Source organism: Lipophrys pholis (assembly GCF_963383615.2).
Source record: "Lipophrys pholis genome assembly, chromosome: 21".
In the NCBI taxonomy this organism is placed as follows: Eukaryota; Metazoa; Chordata; class Actinopteri; order Blenniiformes; family Blenniidae; genus Lipophrys; species Lipophrys pholis.
Window position 1 is genome coordinate 15,354,842 of NC_137649.1, and position 20,891 is coordinate 15,375,732.

Below are 20,891 nucleotides of genomic sequence, written 5' to 3' on the forward strand. Positions count from 1 at the left end.
TGTCAGGAGTTCTTTATTGTGGTTATTGGTTTCAGAAATACTTCAATTTATGTGATCGTACTTAATTCATATTCATTTGTCAGAAAGTGAGAGAAAATGTCAATTTTAAGTGGTAAATGTTGCAGATCTTTTGAATAGAGGGGTCATTGATTTCAACAGGAAACTTCACAAACTACGCGCGGCGCAAAGAAACCCGGAAGCGGAAGTGACGTTGCCCTTTCGACCAATGACAGCGGGAGACGTAAATTTCGCGGGGGATTCATTCTGGCTGCTGAATTTATTAGTTCGCGGGAAAGACAAAGATCAGGAAAGGGAGTCGCAGCAAAGCCATCCGACGAAAGTTTCTTTTTTCTTTTTAATAACCGTTGTTTAAGATCGTGTCCTGTTGGAGAGCGGGGATGCTTTTCCGCTCCATAGTCGACAGAGGAGTGGGCAGACGGAGGCAAAACGGTGAGAAAACTTCTTTGAATTGCACATTTTCTCTGCTGAGGGCAGACGTCTGCAGCCGCTGGTGGTTGATTTGAGCGTGTTAGCTTAGCTTCTTTTATTATAATCACCTGAAGCTCTCACCGTTACAGTTTCAACCGTTGGCGACGGCAAACTTCTATTGCAATGGTCCATATAAGAAGAGGCTGAAAGAGTATTGGATATTTGTACACCATCACAACTACTGTTAGCGTGTTTCACATCTACTCTACTCCGGCTGGAAAATACTTAAAGTCAGACATTGATAACTCCTCATTGTCATTAGCTGGCCCCATTGTCAATCTATTTGTAGTATTATTGATAAACATGCGGATCTAAGGCAACGTTCTCTGTTAAATAATTCGATTTATTGGCTACCAAACTGCAGATAATCAGTTAATGTAAAAATCTGGAGGTACTCAGTAACCACTTGTGATGCTCTAAGTAGGTTACGCGGTTAAGGAGTTGTACTTTAGTATGTTTACAATTATGTACTTACATTTTTTTTTACAGTTACCTAAAAAAACTAAAACCCTATTATTAAAGTAATGTATTCCTAATTTGTTACTTCCACTGTTGCAGATCAGCTCATTTTAGAGATGAAAATGCCAATGTAGCCTATAAAATATCCCAAATGTGACATAAATCAGCCAGTCATAAATTGTGTTACTGAATCTTCTGCTGTCTTCGTGTGTGATGTTTGCAGCCCGTCCTGCAGATCCACCCTCCACATACCCTCTGAGCTCCCTCCTGGAAGGTTACAAGTGTGTCCGACACGATGAACACATCTCCTACGGGAACCTGGGTGACTCTGTACCACCGTTTGGATTAGCCTTCTCCTCCAGTAATAATTAATAAAAAAAATTTATCAGCTGAAAGCAATATGAAGCTGTAATGTTTGTGGTTAACTGCAGTTTCCATGTTTTCAGTTGGGAACTTGCAGACTGTGCTGGCAGTGGCCAATGAGGAGGGGATCGTTCGGATATACAACACAGAGAGCCGCGAGCAGCCACTTCTTAAAGGTATTTAGGGGGGGGGCGATTTGGGAATTCACAGGAGTGTGTTGTACCATTGCAGAGTGTCTAATTATGTGTGTGAACATTGCAGAGTGGCTAGCTCATGAGAATGCAGTGTTTGACATCGCCTGGGTACCGGGGGAGTCTCAGCTGGTGAGCCCACTTTTCTTTTTTAGCTCATCAGGGTGCCTCTATCAAACAGGTTTTCCTTTCTTTTAGGGCCCGTCTTCTGATCCTCACATCTGTTGTGTTTTCCTTCAGGTGACCGCTGCAGGTGATCAGATGGCCCGCCTTTGGGATGTGAAGTCTGGGGACCTGCTCGGCAGCTTTAAGGGCCACCTCTGCAGCCTCAAGTCTGTGGCGTTCACTCCAAATGAGAAAGGTACACATCATGTCAAGGCCACAGGTTTACCAGCTGGATGTTTGATTTGTTCATGTTAATTTATTTTATTTTTTCTTCTTCTGTAATCCAGCTGTGTTCTGCACCGGGGCCAGAGATGGAAACATTATGGTCTGGGACACCAGGTGCAGCAAAAAAGGTAGACAGAGACTTCAGCTTCATTGAAATGAAGTTGTAAAGCTTTGTGTGTTTACAGATTTCTCCCCCACAGTTATTAACCTGCTCATATGTGAACGTTTGCCTTCTCAGATGGTTACTACAGACAGGTGAAGCAGATCAGCGGCGCTCACAACCGATCAGAAGTAAACCCCCCCTCCAGGACGAAAAAGAAGCGGGGCAGCATGCGCGGCATGGCTCCCAGCGTGGTAAGTTTCTTTAGGACTTTTTTGTGAAAAAAATGTTGAAATAAGCCTCAGCAATCACACCATCCTAACGGAAACCTGGCTGTATTCAGTCCTGAACCGAAATAAGACACATCATCTCAGAGCTGTGCAAGAGAAGGGGCAATCACACGTCATATGGAGGAAATATCAAGGAGAGAACCATATTCCTGTGGAATAAACAATTTTTCTGTGTTTTGATCTTTTTGCAGGACAGCCAGCAGAGTGTCACAGTCGTCCTGTTTCGGGATGAGCACACGCTCATCTCCTCCGGGGCGGTTGATGGGTACAAACACACTCCCAACTTGCCAGATCATCAGAATGAAACAACATTAAAAGCCAGGAAACTATATGGTCATTTCAATTTTTAAATTTTTTTTTCTTTTCCTTTTTTTAATCAGAGTAATCAAGATGTGGGACCTGAGGAAGAACTACACTGCGTACTGTCAAGATCCTGTGCCTTTGCAGGTGTACCCATACCCCGGCTCCTGCATGCGCACCAGACTGGGTTGGTCTCATGCTCCACTGACGTCATTGTGCACATCAGATAAACAAATAACCAGAAAACAGGCTGAATGAGCAGTTTCCGTGTGTTTCAGGTTACTCCGGACTTGTTCTGGACTCCTCGAGGTCGAACGTCATGTGTAACTGCACAGACGACAACATATACATGTTCAACGTTTGTGGGATCAGAACAGCTCCAGGTAAACGAACTCTCGTGTCACACTAGATGGCGCTCATGTCTAATGTCCCGCGCTTTAACTTACACATGGAGCTTTTACACACATTAAGATGGAAATGGTGAAACTTAAAACACAGGAACAAAGTTAAATTCAGCGTTATTGTAGTTTTCATTAATAAAACATAATCTATAGTTTTGATATAAATGGCAAAAGCATTCAAATAGGCTTTTATACTGATGTCTGATTGTTATTTAATTATAAGCCTTTACAAGGCAGATTATATTTAGTTAATTGTCCAAATTATCCCGTTTGTCTTGCTTGTTGTTTTGCTGTAGTTGTTGGTAAGTACTTTTCATTCAAGCTTGTTTTTTTTGTTTCGTTTTGTTTTTGCTGAAACATTTAAAATCTATCATAAAATGTCGGCACCTCTTTAACATGGAAAAAGTATAGTTTTAGTAAAAGTTTTGTCAAAAAGCTGTGTTGACTTTCTGCTAAAAGTTAAAGATGTTTTTGCAGCTCCAGACAAATTAAAATTGGTTGATAAAAAAGGTTGCAGACCCCCGATGACAACAGGGTATAATAAAAAAGACGAGCTGATACATGTTTGTGAATTCTTGTTTGTGTCCACAGTGTCGGTCTTCAGCGGTCACCAAAACTCCTCGTTCTATGTGAAGTCCTCTCTCAGCCCGGACGACCAGTTCTTGGCCAGCGGCTCCAGCGACAACAACACGTACATCTGGAAGGTGAAATCCCACTGCTGTCGTGAGATCTTGTTCTAACAGAAGTAAACCTGATTGAGCTGGGCTGTATGGTGGCCAGAGGATTAACTAACGTTTTGTTCATTGCAGATCTCTGATCCTCAACATGCTCCTGTGATTCTCCAAGGCCACAGTGAGGAGGTGACGTCTGTCGCCTGGTGTCCCTCCGACTTCACAAAGGTAAAGCCAGGATCCTCCAACACTACACTTAGACGTACGAGCCGGCCAAGGTCAAATGGATTTAACGATAATTTATAAGTGTCAGCATCTGTTCGTGTTAGATTTACTCTTATTAACCTGACCGATCAGGACTATCTGGACCTCGCAGTAGCGGGGATCAGTTGGGTTCAGGTGACCGGTTTGTTTGGAATTCAGAAAACTGAACATTTTAGAAACTGACTCCCATCCTTGCATGAAGAATGATCAAAGTGGAAAGTTTTGTAATTTCAATGAAAACTAATAGTTTTTTTGTCCATTTACACCGGGTGTTGAGTTTCAACCTAAGTGAACTACATTGAAATTTCAGAGACGCTGTTTAAGTCAAACTGCAGCCAGGTATCTCCTGGATGATATTCTGCCTCCTGACACCAGTCTGCACCCTCGGGAGGGCAGCGACCCTTCACCTTTGACCTTTCCCCTCCTGATTATGGGCTTTGTGGTCCTTTCTCATTGCCATGAGGGGGTTGTAGTCCTCACTGCAGATATTGTGCGGGGATATAGTTTCCCTTTATGACACAGCCCCTCATGACATCACACTTTGTAATAGTACATTTTAACTCGCGCGTATAAAAAAATCAAAATAATTCAACAGGTAAAAAACGGTAAATATAGTGTTGTGGGTTAAGTTGTTTTTTTGAACCAATATTTCTTTGTGGGACTTCCTGAGTTCGGTCTGGTCTTCCCACAACCATGTCACAGTCATTATCTGCAATTACATGGACCACGAGTAATCTGATTAACAACAGAACAACATCTGATTTAAATTGCATCATGTGAACACTTGTTTCTGATTAGATTGGATCCTATTTGGATGAAATTAGGATCAGATCCGTGGTGTTGGCCCTGGAAACAATTGCTTCCCACTATTGAAGCTTTGTGCTTTTTTTTTTTTTTTTTCGCAAAACAGAACTGGTGCCTGTATCTTTAACGTTCACCATTCAGAAGCTGGGAGGATCCTCATCTTGTTGTTTTAATACTTCACCTACTTTTTCTTATTTTTTGCTGACGAGGTTTCCGGTGAGTCCGTGTTCAGTCCGCTCTGCTGTCTGTTGACAGATTGCTTCCTGCTCTGATGACCACACTGTGCGGATCTGGAGGCTTCACCGGGAAGCGGATGGAGCTCCATCATCAGTGGGAGAGGCTAACCTTGTTGGCTGGGCTCGTCCTGTGTCTGTCTCAAGTGAGGATCTAATAGGACAAAGTATTAATCCTCTGTTTTCTTTACAAGATTGGAGCATATTCCAGCTGTCAGTAGCAAGTAATGCTTAGAAACGAAACTCGAATTTTGTTGACATCTTAGCCTGGAATGCCCCTCGAGACATGAACTGCATGTTTTTAAAATGGTGAATTATAAATAATAAAGTGATATATTTAAGTATAGTTACTATATTAAAAATGTAAGTGTGTCCAGTTTTTGCCATAATAGATTTCAGGGTGGGAGAGGTGTAAAAAATCTATTGGTTCAGGCTGGAGGGCAAAACTTAAAAAACAAAGACGACATTGTGTTATTTATTCCTGAAATGTGAGCCCCTGACTTACGGTGTCGCGTCTGAACTAGTGTTGTATTGCACCGATCTTCAGGGCCTCCGGTCCGAGCCGAGTTCACCCCGGCCAAGAACCAGAGGAAAGAGAGTCTTGGGGTTCTCCCCTCCCCTCGGACCGCCTCCTGTGCCCCCAGTGGAGCCGCCTTGCCTCTGCCCACCAGCACCTCGTCACCACTCCAGTCTCTGGAGGTCAAGTCGGCTGTCGTCCGTCAGAGAACGTCGACTTCCATCAAACAGTGGTTATCCCCAGGCCACGGGTCCCCGTCTCAGGACAGCCCCCCGCCCCGCCGGGTCCTCAGCCTGTGTCCGGGGAGCCCCGCCGGCACGGCCTCTCCTCCCACCGAGCGCCGGGCAAAACGTCGGCTGGAGACCGGAGACGCGTCGACGTCGGGCTGCGAGGGAGCGGACCAGTGCAGCTGTGTCACCGAGCTCTACCCCTCCGCCAAGAGGAACCGGGCCCACTCTGGGGTCTGCGGCCCCCAAAGGGAGGGCTCGGGACAAACTGACTCGGAGGACGGCAGCAAACCGTCCTCGTCAACACAGACTGACAAAGAGAACTGCTCTCCCAGAACCATCAACTGGCTGTCGGTGATGAGTCAGAAGATGAAGAAAGGTCAAGGAAGTCCCAGAACCTCCAAGAAACAAGAGGTCAAGAGTCCAGCTTCAGCAGTGAGTAACGTTGTCTACTTTTTACCGATGCGTTTGTATTTTCCTGTTACCATTAATCTCCATGCAAAGACAAGTATCTGGTGTCTCCCTTCTCGTCTCTACGACCTTCAAATGATCTCACTCTTTGTTTGAACCTCTGAGGATTATTCAGCTGCAGTGAAAGCATCTGATAACGTAATCTCACTGAAGGTAATAAATATATCAAGGCTATCAATGCAAAAGTCAGTACAAAATAAAAGGTTTTAAATGGAATTCTGAGTTTTTCAGGTTGTTGTTTTTTTAGATGTGACTGTCATACAAGGACTATTCAGACCCGAGTCTGATGTATCATATTATAGCAGTACATTTCTACAGCCCTAAATCTGATACAGCCAAATACCTTTAAAGTGTATTTCTGAGGTAGTACTTTTGCACTTGAGAACCTTTCAGGACCTCTGCTTTATAACTGAAGTGTCTCAAAGTTCAATTAAAGTATTTGAGAATTTTTACCAACTCTGGTTTATGTCGCTCCTTTTCTGTGCCGTCTCTCCACGTAGTTATTAAGACCAACGCTCCAACTCACTGTTGTTTTTCCTTTTCCCCACAGAACGTCCTCTCACCTCAAAGCATGAAGAAGATCTCCACGTACTTCACCAAAAAACTTCAAGAGTAAAACCTAAAACACTCCCTTCAAGTCACTTTATTTCCATAGTGGGATATTTTTAGGGGAAGCTCAGACAAATTCCAGATCTATAAGGTGCAGGAACATTCACAGGAAGTTCAACGTGATACTGCAGTCCTGACGTTCAGAAGCAGGTTTTTTTATTGGCATATTGTTTTTCGTGTTTTCTTCCCGTGCAGACTTTGATTGAGTATTAAAAGTTTCTTTGATCTTATCCTTTGCCCTGATCTGACCGTTTTAAGAGGCCCTCTAGTATTTAATACAAGATGCTCTTTTAATGAAATTGTTCAGCCGGTTGAAGCGGTGAATAGCCTCACTGTAAAGAACGATACGTGCTAATGGGACTGTACATTTTAAATTCGTAATTTGCTTGTTTTAGAACATCAAATAAGAGTCAGTTGGCAGTGACCATTGCCACATATCGACAACAAACGCGGCAGTTCTGCATTTTTTTAGGTTTTCTTTTTCTCCACAGTTTTCCTCATCAGTCAAAAAGGTTTTGTCCATCTGTTTTCGAGCAAATGTTGAAAGTTGTTAATTTTGTACAAAAAAAAAAAGCCCCATCAGTATTGGGTTATTTGTATTTAATTGATGAAAAAAGTTTAATAAATTTAGAATGTTTTCAAGATGTTATTGAAATCTCTTTTTTACCTTCTACACCGCTTCATTCAAGTCAGACTGGCGGGATGCCGGGCGACTGGATTTATTCAACCTTGAAGGGGGAACTCCTCCAAAAATATAGACGTGAACAGTCAGTTTGTTTTCTTCTTCTACAGATCTGTTGTTAAGCAAACAAACGTCTTGAATAGTGTTGCCGTGGCGAGACGGGTGGGAATAAAAGCCACCTGAAAAGAGAATACTGAGGAAAGCAGCATTATCGGCTCGGAGTCCTCGCTCTTAAATCTATTCTCAGGAGTATTCAGTTCAAAAAAAAAAAAAAAGACATTCAGTTTTTGCAGGAAAAACTAAAAAACAAAAAGGTCATCAAACGTTCGATCCAAAATTCAATCTCTCCCAGTTGAAGAAGATATATACGTGTACGTCTTTCAACTGCTGCTGTCCAACTCGTGGAGCCACATGAAGAAGGTGGCGACCGACTTTAGGGCTGCGTCCTTGCCCTGCTGCTCGGCGGCACCTCGGCTGGACTCCCACGTGAAAGAAGGCCTCCTCTGTGATGACTTCCTCGTCGCACAGATACTGGAAGAACATCCGCAGCAGATCTGAAACGCGAGGAGAGACACCTCCGAGGTTACATACTGTAGAGAAGGTTTAATCATAATGCGACGAGTCGACGTATCGAAGCATCAAAACACAGCTTGAATTCAGCTGCTGTGATGATCTGGAATATATGATATGTAATGAGCTGCTGTTCCCATGTTGAGCAAATCACACTGAAGATCACTTTACCACGACTCAGTCGATCATTGACACAAACATTTAAAAAGATATAGACCAATGAAAGAAACTTCAAAGTACGCCGTGTATGATTTAAAAAAATCTTTAGAAATATTGTTTAATTAGTGAGTCTAACATCCGTCTCGTCTTTAGTCAAATAGCTTAAATTACATTCATTTGGTTTCATTACTTACAGGGAAAAAACACAATTTTTTGGAACATTCCTCAGTGCGCCCGAGAAAGTTAATTTCAGTTCAGAGCAAACCGTCTAAAGACAGTAGCAACAGACGTGATGATAAAATGGATGAAAATGTGTTGTTTGGCCCAGCGACTGGGAAATTTCTTTTTCAATAAACTGGTGAAATCTACGCTCGATCCCACGAAGTAATTCAGTCTTTGAAATCACCTGAAATCCTAACAAGTAGCTGTGAGCAACACTGGCCAAGCTAAGATCAACTTTATTCCCAGTCTAATACTGAGGCCCCGTTTAGACGACATCAGTTTTAGGTGAAAAGGCATCATTTTTTGTGTTTCTGTTTCAGAAAAGTTTCACCTTGACATGACAACATTTTGAAAACGATGTCCGTTTACACAGAAACGGCAGAAAGACTGAAATGTGTTCCGCTTACTGGCACGTGAGTTCAGCTCCACCACGAGGGCCTGCAGGGCGTAGAGACACTGCTGCTCCTTCTGCTGGTCAGTCAGGTATCTCCACGGCAGTCCGGCTCTTTCCTTCATCATCGATCTGTCCAGCTTGTAAAGGCTTCTTGCCTGCCAGGGAAGAGTTTGCTCTCTGAGAGCAGTATGAGTGAATTTCTCAAAATCAAAATCATATTGGTGGGGAGGTGACTCACAGATGATGGTGGCCTGCCAGACTCATGTCATCAGGACTCTGATGAACACGTGGGAGTTCTTCTGCTCATCGAGGTTGGCCTACACACGCGCGCGCAGAGTAGGAAACCAGGAGTACGAATGACTGTTGATTTTGGGATATGACGGGCCATCAGTTAATTAGTTATCTGTTACGTTTTTTTGTTTTGTTTTGCTTGCGTTGCTCTGTTATGTTTGCTGTTTCTTTGTGTTGACACTTCACTGATGGATTTTCAGATTTAATGGCAGTAAACCATCAATCTCACCGTAAAAGCTGGGGATACACACAAAAAATAGCATATGAACTTACAGCCATACTCTTACATCCGTTAACCGAGCTTAAACATAACAGTTTTAACAATTAATCTTCGCTTTGCAATAAAATCAATACATTTACAATTTTCAGAAACACAAAACATTAAAATATAATTTCTTTACAAAGCAAACAAACCTTGTGCCTCTATCAAGGGAGCTGACAGGGGATAATACATTTTAAACGCAGCAATTATGCTCCATGAAAACTTTTATCTTCTCAGTGTCCTTTCGTTACCACGAAGCGAGCTTCTTGCGCTCTAGTACAGGAAGTTGCGCTTTCAAAATAAGAGCATCAACATACAAAACAGGAAGTTGACTTTAGCAGATAGAAAAATTAACTCGGGGTTGTTTACACTTGAGTTCCGTTGACTGCCAAATTAATTGCCCTGTTGTCTGCTGCCTCCTTCGCAGCCTTATCTGCTGCCTCATTCCCTTTCACCCCAATGTGTGCCGGTACCCATAAAAACACCACTGTGTTTGAATTCTGTATAATGTTTGTTGTACCTCTATCAAAATGTCTGGCCTGCTACGTGTTACGTCATCAGGGTGCGTCTGCAAAAAAAGAAACTGCCAGTGGTAAACTTTAAATAAAGTTTATTTAAAAAAGAAGGAGTGGAGGGATGCGGGGCTCTAGTGAACATCGGCTCTAGCGGCCCAAACATCAGACCGGCCCACCGGGAATCCGGTTCTTCCGATTAGCTGGGCCTGCTTAAAGGTAAGCTCACACAGCACAAGTACTACTAAATGGAGTCAGATCTAATCAGTTTTACATGTCCAATCCATTTGGTCCAGTTTTGAGGGAATAGAATTCTAAGAAGTCTCAGAATCTCTTGGGTCTAACTTTTTTTTTTACTCACAGTTGTGACTTTTTTTTCTTTCCTGATTGTGATTCTGTGTGTATTTTGACTTTTTTTTAACACATAATTTTTTCTTTAATCAAGTAATTCAGATTGTTCAGAGATCTTTCAGACTCTTTTTCTTTTGACTTGATTTCTTTATTATTATCATTATTATTATTATTATTATTATTATTATTATTCTCTTATTCTGTTAAATAAGAAGTCAGACACTGAGAGACATCTTCCTCCTGTCAATCAAGTGCACAACGTCACAGTTTGTTTTCGCACGTCACAGGTTCGGCCCCTGCTTTTTCTGCGTTGTGATTGGCTGAAAAAGTTTTCCACACTCCTAAATACCGTCCACTGATTGGCTGCCGGGCCCGTCAGTCACTGACGTAGACCTGTCAGCGCTCGGGAGGCAGCGAGCCGCACTCAGACGGACCCACTCGGACAGAGCGCCCGCCTGCTCTGCACGGCGTCCAGCAGTTTGTTGTCTTGGTGAGGACTGTGTCCCTCTGGAGGCCGTGAAGACGACGGAGTGACCCTGGATTCAGCTGACGATACACCCGGGACACGGGTCGCTCGAGTACGGCTAACTTTTTGAGCTAAATGAGTCGACAGACGAAGCCCAACTTCCATCGATCGCGGGGAGTTTTTTTTTTTCCTGATTCACTCAACGGAAGTGTAACTCGGATGAAAACCGACATTTGAAGAAGCGGATTTCGTCTTTTATCAGAATACAACGCGAATTTAACGGGGCTAGTGGCTTTTGCAACTTTTCCCCCTCGACACTGGCGCATATTGTCGTAGCAGCTACACGTTAACGTCGGCTAGTTTTAGCAGGCTAGCTACATGCTACAAGCTGTCAGCCTCGGTTCACATTCCCCTAACTTTTTAACGACAATGTCTTTTGTACGTTGTGCAACAGGTAGACCTTCTGCAATCGCAAGGAAGCAGCTAAACCCTGCAGATCTTTAGAAACGTGTTTTTTGTCACATGTCGGGGCGGTGTCGTGAGCGCTAGTTTGTCTTTTTTTTTTTTTTTTTTTTTTTTTTATATAAAAAGAGTGAACCCATTGAAAAAGATACATTAATAATGCTTCCTCTGCATATAGTCTAACACAGATTAACACAGCCATGACGAATCGTCTTAACCGGAGATTCAGCACTTTGCTCCATAATTTGATGCTGATGTGAACGGTGGGAAAACAGAAGAGGAAACCTTGCAGTTTGACCCACAGGGGATACAGTAGCTTGTCTGGAGTCCTCATCAGTTTGTGCACCAAGATGTCGGCCATCTCCGCATCCGAGAAAGTGGACGGGTTCACGAGGAAGTCCATGAGGAAGGCGCAGAAGCAGAGGAAATCCCAGGGCTCGTCTCAGTACCGCACACAGAGCGCTCCGGTGGAGCTCTCGCCCCTGCCGCAGCTCAAAGGTACGTTAAGAGGATGAAAGGGTCTGCTGCTTAAAATAGTCCGTCTGTCATCACCTGAGAGTGGTGTATGTATCACTGCAACTCACACTGACACGATCACAGTGAAAGCTGTCCGTTTAAGGATTGCAGATCATTACTTTTTATAAACCTCAGCTTGGGAGGAAAACAGCAGTCCAGAGAATGAAGGACCTCTAAGCATCTTCAGTTGACTGGAAGGGGATTTGGATAGTTGTACTTCTACAGTGGAGTAATACGCAGGTGTCATATAGTGCTTCATGTCCATCATGGTGTTTATGCAGGAATGCACCTGATAGGCTTAAAAAATTCGGTCAATTCATCGTCTCATCCAAGTTTGGGCTGCAGCTGATCCTGGCTTGAATCAGGGTCCCTCATAGGACAGACACAGAGCGACAGACTGACATGAGTGACCTCAACTGCTCACATGTTTTTGAACTGTGGGAGAAAACAGGGCATACAGATAGTGTTCTGTGCTCCCATGTTTTATATATCCTGTAAATATTCAAATTGATATCAAGAAGTGCATGAAATACCATGTTCACATGCCATGTGTTTAACCTTTCAATGGTGTTGTACTTTAACACCTCATTGCTTTGAATTTCTAGTCACAGACTGACCTTGTGTATGTTTTTAGATTGTAAGAGGAAACCAGATTACTTAGAGGAAGCCTTGCTCAGGTAGAACATGAAAACTCCACATGGAAAGGACCTTAATTGGATTTTAACTGTGAGTGTTTAGTTTTTTTCTATGAGGCTGGGTGTGACTTTCTTATTTTAACTCTTCAGTATACAAGAGAAAAAAATATTGCTGAGGCTTCTTGCTTATTAAGTATTAATAGAAACAATGCAATTTAATTATTTGATGGATAAGAAGAGAAAGATGTTGGAGGACATGGAGATGATTGGTTTAACAGAGAAGGCAGGAGACAGGGAAGATGCAGGCAGATAATTCGCCGTGGTGTGGGCCCTAAAGGGAGCGGTCAAAAGATGAAAACTAAAATCAGATGATGGTAGTGAATAATGCCTGGTGTCTGAAGTGGGATTCAGGAGCTCACTGGGTGTCTACTGTTGTTGCCTAACCAGATGTTGACTTGATAAAACGCTCATGTTCTAAAGCTATAGACAGGTGTCATGTGGTGCTCCTGATCCAACATGTAACGCCAACAGAAAAGTGTCTGATTGGGTCCAAATATATTCAGCAGCAGAGGAGAACACGTTGAAGAAGAATAAGGGATCCTGGAAATGATGGATTGGCCCCCACAGAGCCCTGATTGTAACATAATCAAGCCTCTCAGGGTTTAAATGAAGAGGCAAAAGGATCTGAACCAAACTACAATCATGGAGGGTTTTTTTTTTCAATAGGAAAACCTCGGTTCTCATTCATTCATAAACCGGTTTCTAAAAAGAACTGATGTTGCTTTGAAGGCAAAGGCTGATTCACAACAATACGTGATATAAATCATGTACATTTTTACAGAATCCCTGCAGCCCATCACCACACCTGCCTCTGCTCAGTATTGTATGTCTTTGTCATGCACAGACGCATCGACAGAATATTCTTAAAGAAGGTGGGAAATGCCACGTTTGCATGGAGATGCTTCAGAGGGTGCATTATCATTACTATGATGTGTCCAAATAAAAAGTCTGCAAGTTTCAACAAGGTGGACCCAACTGGCCTTAGCTGGTCCAAATGACCAGTATGTTTTGTTGTGTTTTGTGTGTCAATGCTGGTAGACACTGTTGATAGTGAAGACGAGTTTGGAGAAAGTTGACAAACGAGTCTGCAGACTTCTCTGACGGTTCAAATGGAGTGATGTTTTGAAGCCATTTCCTGTGCAAACATGCAGAACGATAACGCAAGTTGTTTTGCCAGAGGCTGAATTGTTTTAACGCTTAAACAAAAAGGCGTAAAAAAAGGCTGAACTCATTTCCATTCATTAACTCAAACTATCCAAATCACCCCCATGCAATCCTGCTAGTGCCACTTGCTCACATTACTCTGGTGCTCTACGCTTTATGAGACTGACCATGAGAACCGCCTTGTAGTTTGTTTTCTACCTAGTTAGTTTTTTTTTTTAATGTGGAAGCCAAGCCTCATGGACTGTGCAGGGGGAATTGTAGGGCACAGCAAAGGCATTGAGTGAAATGTGACACTGTGCACAATTTCCTTGTGGCCACCCATATTATCCAACAGTTTGTTGTATGTTGATGCATAACTGTGTTTTCGGTACAGACCTGTAGAGTGGCAGGCCTGGGATAGTTGTGCCATGTGAACTTTAGACCTATTGCAGTAGTTGCAGTCCTGTAGCTTATAATCATTCGCTCAGATGTAGTAATCTGCAGATGACCTGCACAGTCATTTTGATTCCTTTGGAAACGCAATAAGAAGCAATGATGGGATTAAAGTCCTTGTCTTTCCAAGAAGTTGTTTTTACACCTGAATAATGCACCTTGTTTTTATAGCAGAGACAAACCATTAACTTATGTTGTGACAATAATGTGTTCTTTTTTTTCAAAGTTAGAATTCTATCAGGTAGGGCTGCACAATGTTTGTTAAACATACAATGTACAGTACTGTTGTTTGGTATTGTGATAATGATACCATTTACAATATATGCTCAAAGTCAATGATAATGGTATTTTTGTGCCTTGAAATTTTTGTCTTCTAAATAACAGCAGTGTTTCTTTGCCGATTAAAACTCTTTAGTTGTGAATTTCCAGGGCATTTCCTTCTGTATTTAATTGTCTCTTCAGTCATTTTGCATATATATATAACATTCTGATATGGCAATAATAAGTTGTGTTGTCCTAATTTACATTTATCAGTACCTGTAGAATTGTATTTCATATTTTACTTTGAGTATGCATAATCACATGTAACTATGGATACATATAGCTACGCCTACACACTGTTTACACATTCTTCTATTGATTGCTCTCTGTCCAAACTATATAAATCTATATCGCTCTCTTTTTCCTCTCTGAGTCTCTATTTCCATTTATATCTCTGCCTATAAATGTGTTCGCTTATATCTCAACGTTTCTCTATGTGTATCGTAGATAGTATGTAGGCATACATACACAGCACTTGTATGTCCACATAGAAATACCCATAGGGATCAGATTAAAAACATCATGCTTGTTCTATAAAGTACAAATTAATGTTGCTAATTTAAAATGAAAGTACTTCTAGAACGGGAACTACTCCTTTCAAAAATTGTTCAAGAGTTCCTGGCAGTACACGGCATAATCTTTCCAAGAGGAAGAACTGATCCTCATTTATGCTACTAAAGTGACACTTCAGGAGGATTTACATCATCCAGGCATGTAAGAGCAAAATTTAAGACTTGACATATGAATTATTGGACCTCTTTAGTATTTTGAATTTAACCCCAGTTTGAACCATCATGTTGTAATTGAATGAGCATAACTACATTAGATCCAAGTATTCAGAACTAAGTTGGATTCACATGGGCTGAGTATTGCTTTTCAGGATGTGATACAAAAGAATGGTCTGTTTCCATTGTATTTTCATTTTTATATATATATATATATAGAGAGAGAGAGAGAGAGAGCAAGAGAGAGAGAGAGAGGTGCACTAATGTGACAAATCTCAGCAGGGTTCTGACTGGATATCTGTCAGCTGTCTCCCTTTTAGCTTGTGGTCAAATCAGATCCTGCTGAGCCAGCTAACAACCGTGTGTACTCTTGCACTGTGTACTTGAACACAGTTTCACACCTAATTGTACTGTTGCTGCATATCATCGACATTGCATGAAAGGATGTAATATATTGGTATGGAAATGATCTGCAGTGTATCAGAAACAAAACGCTGTGAAATGACCCTCAGTACAGACGGTATTGTAACACTGAGTGGAATATTTGTTCTGTCATATAGACGTCATTGGTATGAATATTTTCTGCGTGTGAAATCTTTCAATCTTACAGTGTCCCACGACGATAAAGAAAACGGTTTTATTAAATGTCATGGCTGGATTTGGTGATTTCTCTCCCTTGTTGGTCAGACAAGCCTCAACAACGTTAACAACTGTTGTGAAGCTTGGAGGAATCACGCGGGTGAAGTGAGAGACTTGTCTGGTCAAGTATTAGAAGTTTTCTGCATGATGCAACTTCTTGAATGCTGAAAAACAAACGGTGTCACTTTGTGGATTCCAACAATGACTACTACTCCATATTACTAAAGGACTGTAGATAAAATATATTCTGTGGTTGGTTATGCGGAAACTCCTCCCTGTCTACTGCCACTATACTTTATATTGCTGAGTTCTGATGAGTATTTAGAGTTATTTGTACTTGATGTTTCTTCTTGTGATTTTTTTTATTGGTTTTCTGTTTGCTTTTTTTTTTTTTTTTTTTTTTTGAGGGATCTATACAGTATCTATCTCTATCTCTATCTAATGGTCAAAAGACTTCAGCATCAATGTGAAACATTTGCAAAGATCTCAATCCACAGTATTGTACTGCAGTAATATGTGGAAATGACTTGAAACAGCTTGTCAGCTATTGTCATGACAATGGTGAGGGTGACGTGGAAATTATCTGGCTTTCCTCCACTAAAAAGTGTTTGTCTGACTGGCTGCTGCTGGTAGAGAGTCGGGAAAATCTCATACTTGATCACATGTAAATACTCAGTATGTCATATGTGTTGGACGGGTATTTGGTGAGGAGTAATTGGGAAATTCAAAAAGTAGTATACTTTTGACACATGAATCAAGTCAAAGAGAAGGTTTAAAGAGTTTTCTATCTCTACTAACGCTACGATCATATGAGAAATCTGCAAGGCCTTTACATGAAATAAGATTGCTACTTGAGAATTGCAGAACACGTTCAGTGTTTATAGTCTTGCAAACAGTGTGACATTAACCTTTCACTGCAGCTGAAGTGAAAACCAAAAACCTCAGGCTTATATTGTAGGCATGAGCTTGTGTGATTGTGAAGTGGTGATATAGACTGGACTCATTGATTGATGTTGTACTTGTCATATATTCATAAGTAGGTGAGAAAATCTTTTTACAACCAGGACAAGTTGTGATATCAAAGTAGTTGCGTCTATAGGTGTTTGTAAAGATATACACATAAAAAAAGAATATCAAATATAGACGTTACCCGTCAGAATTCTGTCTATTTACACGTCTAATACCTTTATGCATACAAAGAGTTAATTATAAAAGTATTCATTTGAGAGAGAATAACCTGGATAATTATTTTCTCCAGAACTGTTAAGTCAACCTGCAGTAGTTTATCCTCTTGTCTCACAGTGAGAAGATCACTGGTTCATGGCCTTTCTGTAGTTTCTTCTTTACTTGCATGGTTTGTTTCTCTCGGCGCTCTGGTTTCCTCCAATATTCCAAGATCACTTTAGGTTTCATGCAAACACTGCCTGCAGCTCTAAGTTGGATAAAGTAGTAAAGAAGATGGATGTTGACCTGCAGTCTAACGTGGTAGTATAAGCTACAAAAAGCCTTCGAAATGTGTGCTTATTGATCATCTTTTACAAGGACTTTGCGAGAAATATTTGTGCTTCCCGTCACTACAAGCTATGTATGCACACTCATTCTTGGTACATACTTGGTACATAGGTAGGATGTCTAAAGATATGCAGCATGGTCTCTGTGCAGAGTCTGTTTCTGCTGAATTTGTGGGTTTAAAAATTGCCGTTCTGTCACACAGCGTGGTTAGTCTGCACACCACCTACTCTATGAAATATATTTTAAGCTATTGCAGTTGACAGAATGATATTTATTATTGTCCACTTCATCGCCTGTTCAGAGACATTTGGAGGCCTCACAGTTTTCAGTGAACTGAAACGTTCTATTATTTAGATTTCTCACCCATTTGTGCGACAGTGTATTTGCTGCCAAATTCATAAATGGGAAGCTATAAATAACCCCGTCTTCCTGCCTTTATTCATAGTTTACCTTGAGATGATTATTGCGTTTATTGTGTTGTTTGTATTTTTGGACCATCTGATGAGTAGTGCCAGACAATTTTATGAGTCATGATTCAAACGGTACATGAGACCTTTACATGCCTTGATATTTATATATTTCAATGATTAGAACGTTGTGCTTTGTGCTTGAATTAAGTAAGAGAACTGTGACTGCCAAGATAATTTATCTATGTGAATTTACACCTAACCAAAAGTGAAAACAAGAGCTCACGGTTAATGTGCAGCTTTCTCATGGGTCAGAGCTAATCATTTTAAGCTGAGTTTCCAAATTGAGAGTGCAGTCCAACCTCACTTACTGTAAATACGTTACAGCACTTAAAGCACTGCTGCCGAGTCCTCGACTAACTAGATCAAGAATGGAAATTTCTGCTGCCAGATTGTTTAGGTGCTAAAAGATAGTAGCCAGCAAAGATGCTTCTTCCCTCCTGCAGTGGAGAGGCTGGAGTGCTTCAAGCTCCTGTTGTGTGATAGACACTGAAAAGATGAGTCATTCGGAGACCAACATTGTTGCCATGGCAGCCAGAAGCCTTGAGAGCAAGCCAGTGAAATGTTTTACTTTCCAAATACAGGCCACTTGGTTTACGTTGGTATTTCCGTCACTGAAGGGACATTTTTAGCTGAGTGACCATTTTGAACTATACCTGAACTTACAGTTTGGATGGTGTGACGCTTATTGTCCTAAATGGATTATAACCACAGTCACTAATGCATTGGGCATCGCATTGGTTTTAGTTTCTTGTTCTCACACAATGTAGGCTGTTGGATTTGTTGCTTGAAAGTTTGGTTTCCCCACTGTAACACTGCCTGGATCATATACACATTTACAGTGCTTTTCTCAACAATAGTGCGGACCAATGTATCAAATGATGCATTGTTTTCAGTTTGGTTCACATTTTGTTATTCGGCTCCAAACGGTGGTGTAACCGGTGTAACGTCATGTTTTTAAAACTGCTGAGGCAGCACCATGTTTACACTTCCTTTTGTAGCTGCTCATTTTTATACATTTGCCCGGGCCACGGAGTGATCGAAGATCATTCCTATGACATGTTCGCTAAACGTAACAGATAAGTCACTGTTCTTACGAGTTGGTGTTGCATGTCTATTTAGACAGTTCTGCTCTCTCTAGAGCGGTTGCTTTCACAACACATGGCACAATTCTGGGTGATGTCTTTTCATCATGGCCTTTTTTTCGCAGAGGAACAGAAATTTTTATTTTGTTCTTGCGTTCTTGGATAACTTGAGGGAGTCTTCTGTCATGTAGTCACACCAGCGCTGCAATCAGCCGATGGTATGTAGATTTCCAAAAAGGTGACATCCAAGATCATGTCCTCCTCGAGTCACGGAGCACACTACATGAAGAAAGAACGTGAAAATAGCCAAAACTGCACAATATGAGGCATAATAAACAAGACAAATGTGGAAGTGACACTGACCCCATTAACTAAATTGTGATATGCACTTTTGTCTTTTATTCTTCACGTATACCTTCATTGGTTTCTACATTCTGAGGTACAAAAATACATTATTGGATCTCAGGGTGTCATGCGAATGTAGCCTTGAGCTGTTTCCTTCATGCAGAGATAAAGAGGAGCTACAGAGGTTTGGGAAGATCAACAAATGTCAACAGACTTATCAGACTTCACACAGCCTCCTCTGGAGCCTGAGATGGTTTTTTACACACGTAATAACTCCTCAAACATGTTCTCACAAATTCTGATATTTAAAAAATTGATGTCCCTCCTTTTTCACCCACCTTTTGGCGCCTATCCCTTTGTTTTTATTGCACAGTCGTAAAAGTAGCACAAAACGGCATACTGCATTCATTTATCAATAGCTGCTTAATCACTAACTACCACACTTGTTCTAACGAGCTCAACCGTGCTCGTGGGGTTTCGTTTCCATCTTCGGGCTCTCATGCCGCAAACTGACTGCTGTGTTTTCCAACTACACCAACAGACTCCTGAATTTGTGTTTAGGGGCTGAATAGCATTAAGGGTTATTAGTGACTGACTTCTAGGTGCATCAAAACCTTTTAACCATGATGTATGACGTACAGTAGCCTGCCCTGATTCAACTGTATCTTTAACCCTGGTTGGTATTGTACGTCTTTTCAGCCATCCATCTTCTTTACGCACCCCCACCCCGCCCACAGGGCTACAGGGGGCTGCGGCCAATCCAAGTTGACAAAGGCAGGGTACAGCCCAGATAGGTCTCCAGTTCATTAAAGCAGTTTACACAAAGAGACAGACAACTACACACACAAGTTCATGCCTACAGGGCAATTTAGAGTTGCCAATTACCCTCAAACACACTTTTATTCGACTGTGAGACACTGGACGGCCGTGCAGACTGAACACAGAAGGTCCCCGAGCCCTACATTAGACCTGGGATAGTCTCGCCACACCACAGACAAGCAGCATTTCCATGTATAGTTCTTCACTTTCAGTCTCAACTATGATGGCGTTATTTTTCTGGAGCATGAAGGAAATGTATATTTCCCCACTTAATGTGCTGCAACAGTTGATTTGAAGCCACCACATTAATTTTGTTTCACCACTGCATGGCAATTCTTTGTATTAATAAAAATGAAATGTGCACATTCTCTTATAATGAACACAAATGATTGAGAAACTTAGAAATCTATCAATTATTCAGTCAAATTGAAGCCCATCTTTACATGTTTCCCTTTTGGTTTTACTGCTGTTCTCTGCTTTATGTTGCACCATGAACGTTTTAAATAAGCATTTTCAGACGTTAAAACATGTCAATGTTGAAATTAATGCTTTTAGAGGCTTTCTGGTCAAACAATTTCCATGAATTGATCGAGTAGAAAGTCTTTTAGTTGGGACTCAAAGTTTTTAGATTTTAGATTGCTTTGAGGACAGCAGCCTTCAAAGAACAGTTCATCAGTGAGTGCTCATGAAAACCAATGGCTGTGTTGGCTTATCGATTCACAAGTGTGTCCCACACACAGGCTGTTTCCGTCTGGTCTGCCAGCAGATAATCAATAAATAATTTTCTGGGAAACAACGGGACAGATCTGTGCTGGACGCGTCGTGTTTTTCTGTGTTTCTGTTCCCGTGTCTGATGCTGTTGTGTCATAATTGTGGCCCGTGGCGGGTTAGGATAGACTGCGCTTGCTTCACTTTTATTTTGTGTTGAGACTTTGAGATGACACTGTGTTCTGCTGATCATTTGATAATTTATAGGATTAATGTTGCTAAGTAGCCTTTTTTGGCAACATTTACCAAAGCA

General features: G+C 41.5%; 3 protein-coding genes across 4 annotated transcripts in view; 2 read left to right on the top strand and 1 right to left on the bottom strand.

Moving 5' to 3' along the window:
• Positions 1–228: 228 nt before the first annotated feature.
• On the top strand, positions 229–7,426 carry dtl (denticleless E3 ubiquitin protein ligase homolog). Its single transcript, XM_080490969.1, has 15 exons — positions 229–450; positions 1,172–1,309; positions 1,395–1,487; positions 1,573–1,634; positions 1,743–1,863; positions 1,955–2,020; positions 2,131–2,246; positions 2,474–2,547; positions 2,663–2,769; positions 2,861–2,965; positions 3,575–3,687; positions 3,793–3,882; positions 4,978–5,101; positions 5,503–6,134; positions 6,721–7,426. The coding sequence occupies exons 1-15, from the start codon at positions 399–401 to the stop codon at positions 6,784–6,786; spliced, it is 1,959 nt and encodes a 652-aa protein (XP_080347095.1). The 5' UTR covers positions 229–398; the 3' UTR covers positions 6,787–7,426.
• LOC308126496 (eukaryotic translation initiation factor 4 gamma 3-like) lies at positions 6,800–9,639 on the bottom strand. Its single transcript, XM_080490970.1, has 4 exons — positions 9,512–9,639; positions 9,045–9,334; positions 8,820–8,983; positions 6,800–8,015 (listed from the first exon to the last, which is right to left on the bottom strand). Exons 2-4 carry the CDS (start codon positions 9,068–9,070, stop codon positions 7,780–7,782), a joined length of 426 nt encoding a protein of 141 aa, XP_080347096.1. The 5' UTR covers positions 9,071–9,334; positions 9,512–9,639; the 3' UTR covers positions 6,800–7,779.
• An 870-nt stretch (positions 9,640–10,509) lies between these two features.
• ppp2r5a (protein phosphatase 2, regulatory subunit B', alpha isoform) overlaps positions 10,510–20,891 on the top strand; it is a 47,995-nt gene continuing 37,613 nt past the window's right edge. Inside the window, exons 1-2 of one of the 2 annotated variants that reach the window (XM_080490972.1) lie at positions 10,643–10,800; positions 11,455–11,648. In XM_080490972.1, the coding sequence (XP_080347098.1) occupies positions 11,501–11,648 (148 nt within the window). In that variant the 5' untranslated portion in view covers positions 10,643–10,800; positions 11,455–11,500. Of the gene's footprint in view, positions 11,649–20,891 lie in introns of both variants that reach the window. The other variant, XM_080490971.1, reaches the window with a different exon arrangement.